Below are 9,603 nucleotides of genomic sequence, written 5' to 3'. Positions count from 1 at the left end.
GACAAGGAGAGTGCATGTTCCATTCTCCATTTCAGATCTCATCCAAATTAAAGAAAAACTGGGGAGATACTCAGAAGATCCCACTAAGTTTACTGAGGGTTTTAGGGATCTGTCCCTACAATTTGAACTTTCTTGGTGTGATTTGCATATCCTTTTCTCTACCTGTTGTACTACTGAGGAGAAGAGGAGAATCTGGGAACAAGCCCAAACATTTGGGGATAGTTTGGCTGGCAATGACCCCATAAAATGCCCCCCAGGTACAGCTGCTGTTCCCAATAGTGGCCCAGGATGGGATTACCAAAAGAGAGAAGATAGGGGAAAGAGAGACCATATGATAATGTGCCTGTTGGAAGGCCTAAGAACTGCATTTCAAAAGCAAATAAATTTTCAAAAAATTAGGGAGATTACTCAGGGAGAAAAGGAAAACCCTGCTCTTTTCCAGGCCCGGCTAGTAGAAGCTATTAAGAAGTATACAAATTTGGATCCTGATTCTATTGAAGGGGCAGCAATACTTAACATGTATTTCATTAATCAGTCTGCCCCAGATATTAGGAGGAAACTATAGAAATTGGCATTGGGACCCCAAACACCTCAGGCCCAATTACAGGACATGGCCTTCAGAGTTCTCAACAATAGAGACCTGGTTGCAGCAGAGGGGAGGGCTAGAGACAGAGAACATGCTCAGTTCTTGGCTGCTGCCATGGCCAGGAAAAGACCCAAGGAGCGCTCCTCCAGGGAGTCCCCTTGGAAGCCCATTGGCTTGGGCAGTGGGGAAACCTGCTTTCCATGCCACAAGGAGGGTCACTGGTCCAAGGAGTGCCCCTCTAGGGCGCTCCCCTGGAGGAAGCCTCCAGGATCCTGGCCTCCAGGACTGTGCGCAGCATGTAACCAGGAGGGACATTGGAGGAAGGATTATCCCCGAGGTTGGAAAAGTGGTAGAGCCCCCTCCCAGTACCCTGTCCTCCAGTCTTCTCAAGATTTGGAAGGAGGGGAAAGCCTGGGGCTTAGCAGTACTCCCACTTTCTCCACCTCTCTGACTGAGCCCTGGGCAAAATCGAGGCAGAAGGTAAGGTTACCCACTTTATCACGGCTATGTTCTCTTGTTTTAACTAATTGCTCTGGCCCTACATGCCCCTCGACCCATCGGGTCATGGGCATCAAGGATCTGTTGTTTGAACACTCCTTCTCTGGCCCTGCCCCCTTGTTGGGAAGGGACCTGATGGTGAAATTGGGAAGCCAATTTTCTCTAGTTAAACCTCATAATTCCCTTTTCCCTCTGTTTACCAGACCTCCCCATGTTCCCCCAGAGGTGTGGAAGAGGGTTGAGCCAATTGTGTGGGATCAGGGAATTCCTGGGCAAGCTACTTAGGCCACCCTAGTCATAGTTCCCCTCCATTGCCTTGAATATCCAATTAAGCCCAAGGCTTGGGAGAGACTGCAACCATTAATTGCCACTCAAGGCCCTGACTCGTTCCCTCTAGAGTGGGACCCTGACCAGGCTAAAGCTTTTGAGACTTTGAAAACTAAACTGACCACCACTCCTGCATTAGCTCTACCTAATTTAGAAAAACCTGAAAGGAGAGGACAGGCTTTGGGAGTCCTAACCCAGTCCTTAGGACCTGACCCCAAGCCAGTTGCCTGTTTTTCAAAACAATTAGATTCTCTGGCTGCTACAGCCATTCCAATTGAGGAAGCTTCTAAACCTCTAGCAGACCAGCCCCTAGAAGCTCTGACTCCCCAGAGCATCCTAGAAGCAGAGGGCCACCAGTGGCTAACTAACCACAGGCTCACCAAATATCAAGCCTTGCTCTTAGATACCCCTGACCTAATTCTTCGGGAGTGCCACACACTCCTGAACCCCGAAGCAGTGTGGTACACAGAACAAGTGATTAGGGGAGCTAGGTATGAAATAGTCATCTTTAATTCCCCCCAGGGAAATTGTCCTTTCTCTATACTCCTATACTGTCTGTTTGGTTGTTTGCTTAACCTCCTTGCCAGGTTTGTCTCCTCCAGGCTCCAAGCCATCAACTTCCAGATGACTACTCAGACTATGTACCCCCTGAACTGGACCCATCAAGGCAAGGACAGCTCTACACCCCTTGCCAGCAGGAAGCAGTTTCAGAAGCTGAGACCTTCGTCCCTGACCCCAAAAGAATTTGGGTACTATTTGTTTGAGGGGGGAATGATGAGGGCATAGTCTCTGGGAACCCCCTTGAACCTGGAATACAGTCTCTGGGAGCCCCCTTGAACTGTCCTTGAATCTTCCAATTAGATCTGGCCTTTCCCTAAGGCCATAAGCCTTACATTATCATTAGGCCCAAATCTCTACCTAGCCTTGCCCTTTATTGTCCAGCTACTTCCCACCCTTGATACTATCAATATCCATGCCTTCAGCTACTTCCCACCCTTAATTCCATTCTCTTGGTAGCTGGAGTCTGACCTCATCTTGTCCTCCTTAGACTCTTCCTCAAGACCCTCCCTAAACCCCTCCTCTAGTCACCCCAGACCACCCCTCAATCCCTCCTACAATCTTTGTGTATATAATCTCCATCTTGCCTCCATGAAGGTGCTCAGATTCAATCTAGCTCAGTGGGTTGAATCTGGCCTGCTTGTGAAAAGAGGCGTCACAAAGGGTGGGATTTCTTAAGACAACCCATTATGGTGAATCCCTAATAAAATTTGTCTTTTTCCTTGGCTGAGAAAAAAAAATGTTAATGTCTAACCTATATCTGATTTTTATTGTCTCAGGGAATGGGGAAGGGAGGATGGGAGGGAGGGATAAAATTTAAAACTTAAAACTAAAAAATGTTAAAAATCATTTAACATGTAATTGGGGAAAAATAAAATAAATATTAAAAATATTTTTTGAAAAAAGTATATGGGCTTTTATGGTATCAAGCAGTTTAGGATCCCTGAAAGCAATATGTAGTACCCCCAAATCAGTCCAGTATGACTGCCTATTCCTACTCAATTCTGGGCCCAGATCACTGTCTTTCTGCCACTCTTTCAAGGATATATATACACTCACACACATATTTAGTTAAACAGGTGATTTCATGTATGTAGGGAACTCCTAGCTCAGAATCTCCTACTAGTACAGACTGGCAATTTATCTATAATTGCCTTAGAGAGTGGCCTAGGGCACTGAGTCCAGGGCCACATAGCTAGTGTATATCAAAGGCAGGACTCAGACTGAATTCTTCTTGAATCCCAAACTGTCCTGTATCAAATATCTGTGCAAAGACTTTAGGTCTTTAATCTTATTTGGTCCTTGTTGTTGCGTCATTTCAGTCATATCTGACTCTCCATGACTCCATTTGGGATGTTCTTTGCCCAGATACTCTAGTGGTTTGCCATTTCCTTCTCCATCTCATTTTCCAGATGAGGAAACTGAGGTAAACAGGGTTAAATGACTTGCCCAGAGTCACAGAGGTAGTAAATGTCTATGGCTGGATTTGAATGCAGGTCCTCCTGACTCCAGAGCCAGTATTCTATCCACTGCACCATCTAGCTGCCCCTGCAATAGATAATTTGTAAAGATTTTGTTTTAGCTGTTATGTCCCATTACCCTTGTACACCAAGTTTGAGTATATTCTTCCCATGGATGTTGTATGTCTTCTTAGGGAATGTGCCCCCAGGCTTTTGGGGAGAATGTTTATATCAACTGTTATTGTTATGCCATCTTAATAAATACCTTTTCTTTTTTTTTTTTTAAAAACCAGACCAGCTTCGTGTTTTTTTTTTTTCCTGTATAAATCCCCCTACTCCCCCCCCCCCCAATCTAGGGGATTAGGGTGGAACAGAGGGATGTCTCACAAAGGGCATTGGTAGTAGGGGAATGTCATTAAGGCAGTAAAAGATTCTGTGTAAAATGGTTAAGGATTTGGGAAGGGCATGTGTAAGGAGGATCATGTTCTCCCTCCTGCCTTGTGATGCTGTACATCACGGTGTCGGTAGGAGTGATCTTAGTGTCCGTGGGGAGGGGAAATGGCAGCTCTTCTGTATTGGTCCTGGATACAGTCCCTCCAGTGGTCATTCTGGGTTCCCTTCCCCAGCTGTCTGTGGATAAGTGTGTTGCAGAGCTCGGAAGGCAGAGATTCGTTTGTGGGGGCTAAAGGTCAGCATTTCCAGTAGCAGTTGTGCTCCAGGCCCCTCCAACTCAGGCACAACAGACTGTAAAGGCTGGGGACTACAAGGAGTAAAGGCTCCACGGGGCAGAGAAACGTCAGGAGGCCAGTCATCTTCTGCTGGGAGCCCAATCAGGTCAAAGATTTTGCTTAACTGGTCAGCTTCAGAGTTTCCACAGAAGAGAGGCTTCCTACGGAACATCTCTGCGAAGATGCAGCCAACACTCCACATGTCCACAGGTGTTGCATATGCTGACTGCAGGAGAACCTCAGGAGCCCGGTACCAGAGAGTGACTACCACAGGTGTGAGTGCCATCTGGCAGCTGTAGATCCGAGCTAAGCCAAAGTCAGCCAGCTTCACTGTTCCACTACTAGTCACAAGTATGTTTTCTGGCTTCAGGTCACGGTGGACAATGCAGTTGGCATGAAGAAAATCTAGGCCTCTTAAGAACTGTCTCATTAGGTCCTTAATGGTCTCCAAGGGCAGCCCTGGTGGAGGGGCCTTGTCCAGATACGTCCTCAGGTCTTGGTCCACATGTTCAAACACCAGGGTCACCTTGGTCTCTCGGTCGGTTTGGGCAGTGGCACAGACATCCATCAGCCGGACAACATTGGGATGCTCAAAGGCCTCCAGCCTCCTGAGGAGGGCCACCTCCCGGACGGTGCTGACCGGCAGGCCCCCTCCACTTCCTCCTCTGTCGGGACTTTCACGCTCTTGAGTGCCACGAAGTGGCCGCTGTGCGGGTCACGGACCTCGTACACCGTCCCATAGGCACCAACACCGATCTCGGCCACTGGTTCATACCGAGGAATGTCCATCCTGGGTCTCCTTCGGCGCTGGGGGCCGTGCCGCGTGGGGCGGGGTCGCAGCGTTATCTAGGCAGCGGAGCCGGCCCCGGCGGAGCCCTGCAGAGTAACTCGGTCCCGAGGGGCCGGACGCAGCAGGCCTCACCATGGACTCCCGGGGGCTAGAGTGGATCCCTCTTCCACACCCTCACCACGTGACCGGCGCTGCCAAGGCGGCACGCGGAGAGGAGGAGGAGGGGAGAGAGACTGGCGCATGCAGGACGTGAGGGATCATAAATACCTTTTCTAAACTCAAATTAAATCTTCTGGTCGATTGTTAATGGAAAGCCCACCAGTGGAGACTTATGAGCCACAGCAGCAGAAATGGCCATCTACTAGGTTACCTCTAGACCCCGGGTAGCAGATATCCTCTGAGGATGCAACACTCGTTTGCAAAGTTTGAGATAAGGGTGCAGGTCAGAGGAGGTATTACAAAGGAATCAAAATTACACCGTTGGGAAAAACATCAGAAGTAATTTATTTCAACATTTACCAATACTGCTTTTTTCAGAGGACCGGGGTTCAAACCCTGATTCTGACACGTGTAACCTTGGACAAGTCATTGGACTGCAGTTTCCTCATATTTATTTTAATTTTATTTGTTTGTTTTTCCAAGTTTCATTTCTTTATTTATTTTAATTTCCTCATTTTTAAAGTGATGAGATTGGACTAGATTGCCCCTGAGATTCCCTCCAACTCTCTGATTTCCAAATCATGAATCTTCAGTGCAACAATAGGAAGCAATATAGTGCAAAGGAAAGAAAAGAACACTAGATTTGAAGCCCAGGATCATGTTCAAATGTTCTCAATACCATTTTTTGAATACTTTTTTATTGATGCTTTTTTATGGAGGGGGGAAGACAGGGCAATTGGGGTTAAGTGACTTGCCCACAGTCACACAGCTAGTAAGTGTGTCAAATGCCTGAGGCTGAATTTGAACTCAGGTCCTCCTGACTCCAGAGCCGGTGCTCTACTCATTGCGCCACCTAGCTGCCCCGCTTAATGTCATTTTTGAAAGCCATAACTGCTAGGAAGTTCCTCTTTCTGTTGACAGAACCCCCAGAGGCATCTAGGTGGCACAGCAATAGGACACTGACCCTAGAGTCAGGAAGATCTGACTTAAAATCCAACACTTTAATAAGCATTTAATAGCTTAATTAAGCTACTAAACACTTAATAACTGGGTGACCCTGGGCAAGTTACTTAACCCTGTTTGCCTCAGTTTCCTCATCTGTAAAATGATCTAGAGAAGGAAATGGCAAACCATTCCAATATCTTTGCCAAGAAAACCCCAAATGGGGTCACAGAGAGCCAGACACGACCGAAACAACTAAACAACAAAATAGCACCTACCTCCTGTGATTATTGGAGCGATCAAATGAGATAATATTTATGAAGTGGTTCCAAGAGTGCCTGGCAAGCTGTAGGCTCTTGAGAAATCCTTGTTCTCTTTCTTTGCACAGGTATTGTGAAGGGGAGCATTAGGAGGTAAAGCTGGAGGGGTGGAATCATAGAATCATCTAATATTTTCTATTCTACCTTTCTAGTCCTTTTTCCCAGTAAGCCCTTCCTAGTGTTTCTGTACTGGACTATGAGAGTCAATTCAAAACTAGGTCAATTCAAACAAGTGCCAATTAAGACTTAGTCTCGTGCCATCTGTCTGCTCTCTTTCAGATGGGGTGGTGCAATGTAAAAGAGAGAACTGGGGGAGGGAGATTCACGCTTTGTCAGAAATATTTTGGGTATGTTTTTATTTATCTAGTTTCCTTGGTGACTGTGAGCAGCATGCCACTAATATTACTAATGCCATTTGAATACACTCAAAAGTGCATATCAAAAAATTCCCCCAATACTTTATGAAACTAGTCCTAGCTGATATTTCTAGGTATTAAGGGCTTTCAAATTGTGGAAGAGGCAGAATTGTGCAGGAGCAGGGTGCAGGGGGTGAGGGGGCAGTTAAGTTTTTAGCCTACTTAATCATTCCTGTTTTAAATGGCCTTCAAGGCCTCTTTCAATTTGGGAGGCATTCTGCCTCAAGTTTAGGGCAGTAAAATTATGTAATGGAAAAAGTATTGGATTGGGAGTTGGTTCTGAGAATCCAAGTTGCAGACCCAATTCTACTATAAGCTCGCTATGTGACTGAGCAAGATACTCTGCCACTTGGCCTTAGTTTCCTAATATGTAAGTGATCTTTAAGGATCCTTTCCATTCTAATAATTTATGTTCTATCTTTCTAGCACTTCCCTTCATGCTAAACTATTCACTGTTTCCTGAACTTGTCCTGACCTCCTCTGATTCTATGCTTAGGATTCACTTCTCATTTTCTTTCTATTGAAACCCCAATGATCCTGCAAATCTCAGTTTCGATGCCACCACTACTGTGAAGCCTTTACTAAGCTGTGCAATAAAAATCTCTTTTGGGAAGATTTTATTCCTACTTCTCTCTCTTACTCATATTCGACTTTGAATGAGAAGTATTCATGTATATGTTACCTTCCCAATTAGACTGTAAGCTTTTGGTGGGCAAAGACTATATAGTATTTGTTTTTGTATCTTTCCTTAAACTAGTATAAAGGCTTGCATAGATTAAATGTTTATTAAAGGCTTCAACTGAGTTAGATTAAGTGGTTTTAGGGGATGAGCAGAGCTTGAGAAATTTAAAGACTAAAAGAGATTTAGAACATCTGATGCTATATTTGAGGATATCCTAGAAAACTGGAAAGCAGTTGGCTGAAAATGGGTTTAGTTCAGGTTCTTGCACTGTACACCACAATAAGCTCCAATACACATGTAAACTAAAAATAGAAGGTCACATCACAAATAAATTAAAGAATAAAAGGAGCTCACACAACTATCCTTTGGGGGACAATTCTTAACCAAAAAAGTCTTAACCAAAATGGTGAACACCAAACAGTATCACAAAAGATGAAATCGACCATACATTAATGGACGGGAAAAAGATGCAAATGGACATAAGAGTGAGTCATTTCTAAGTTAGCTGTCTGTGTACAGTCAGACCATTGTTTAGTTGGATACAGCATCAAATAAGAAAGAAAGGAAAAGATGAAGGTACACTGAATGGTTTGACAACAGCCTTAATCTATTTAAACAAGTTGTTAACTCTGAAAAATGAGAAATGGATAAAATTAAAGATTTTTGCTCTGATTATCATAGGAATGAAGTTGCTAATAAATACTGAATTTCTTTGTCTGATAGAGAGACACGGTAGCCAGTGGCAGATCAGTCTACAGTGCAAGATCCTTGCAAATCACTATAGGATGCTGGAAGGTTATTGTTAGTGTTCTTTCACAAAATTTCAAAAAGTAGCTTGGGGTAGCTAGGTGGTGCAGTGGGTAGAGCACCAGCCCTAGAGTCAAGAGAGCCTGAATTCAAATCTGGCCTCTGTCACTTGACATTTACTAGCTGTGTGACCCTGGGTAAGTCAATTGACCCCGATTGCCTTGCAAAAAAAAGTTGAGAAAACAAGCTTTCAGAAATCTTGGCATGAGACCCAACTAAACCAGGAGCATACACAGATGAAGCTAGGAGGACAACAAATGGGCATGAAAAGGAACGGATCTGCTAGTTTTTCTATAGGAAACTATTCTTGTTACTGATAGCAATGAAACCACAATATTTGGACTCTAATGTCATAGAACTTAGTGAATTCTATGGTGATGTGGAAACAGCACTGATGAAGTCTAGAAGAGGAGCCAGAACTGATGAGGTATGCACAAAACCAAGCATCGATTTTCAAGATACCATGAGACCATAGATTTAGAACTAGAAAGGACCTCAGAAGTCCTCATTTTACAGAGAAGATAACCAAAATCCTAAGACGTTAGGTAATTTACTTAAGATTATACAGGTAGTAGGTAACAGAGGCAGGATTCTGAACACAAATCCCGTTTATATTCTTCTGTACCACAATCCCCCTCTAAAGGAGACAAATCAAAACAATAAGGGGGAACCACTAATGGTAATATTACCCCCCCACTCCACTGAGAAAGTTTTTCTCACTTCCCTAAAACCTTTGTAGGAATCACTTGCTCCCATAGGGATGTATAAAGTATGGACCATTTGACAATATGCTCCTATGGAGAGTATTCTTGGTGAAAACTGAGTTTTCACGTAGGCTTTTATACAGAAGATAGCATCATCACAATCACACATAATCGGTAGGAGGTGCAATAGAGCAAAGCTTAGCTTGTTGTTCAGTTGTTTTATTGGTCAGTTGTGAGCTCTTCACGGCCCCATTTGGGGTTTTCTTGACAAAAATACTGGAGTGGTTTGCTGTTTCCTTGTCTAGTTCATTTTGCAGATGAGGAAACTGAGGCAAACAAGATTAAGTGACTTGCTCAGGGTTGCACAGCTAGTAAGTGTCTGAGGTCAAATTTGAACTCAGACCTTCCTGACTCCAGGCCTGGCACTATATCCACTGTGCCACTGAGCTGCCCAAAGTTTAGCTAGGTACTCTTATTTTCATTCATTTATTCATCCATCTCTCTCTCTCTCTCTCTCTCTCTCTTTTTCTCTCCTCCTTCCTTCTAACATGGAAATGGAAGAGCAGAGTCTTTCCAAACCACATGTTAATCTTCCTAATAGATAGTCCAGAGGCATGACCTTTCTT

The 9,603-nt window shown here is 44.4% G+C and overlaps 1 protein-coding gene across 1 annotated transcript; it reads right to left on the bottom strand.

The window, feature by feature from the left end:
- Positions 1–3,728: 3,728 nt before the first annotated feature.
- Positions 3,729–5,043, bottom strand: LOC118828777 (cyclin-dependent kinase 4-like). The gene is given in 2 exon segments (XM_036735635.1): positions 3,729–4,812; positions 4,815–5,043. Coding segments are annotated over 2 exon segments (912 nt in total). The 5' UTR covers positions 4,947–5,043; the 3' UTR covers positions 3,729–4,032.
- Between the last annotated feature and the right edge of the window lie 4,560 nt (positions 5,044–9,603).

This window comes from Trichosurus vulpecula, chromosome 8, assembly GCF_011100635.1.
Source record: "Trichosurus vulpecula isolate mTriVul1 chromosome 8, mTriVul1.pri, whole genome shotgun sequence".
NCBI classification, from domain to species: Eukaryota; Metazoa; Chordata; class Mammalia; order Diprotodontia; family Phalangeridae; genus Trichosurus; species Trichosurus vulpecula.
This window is presented reverse-complemented; position numbering and strand designations above follow the sequence as displayed.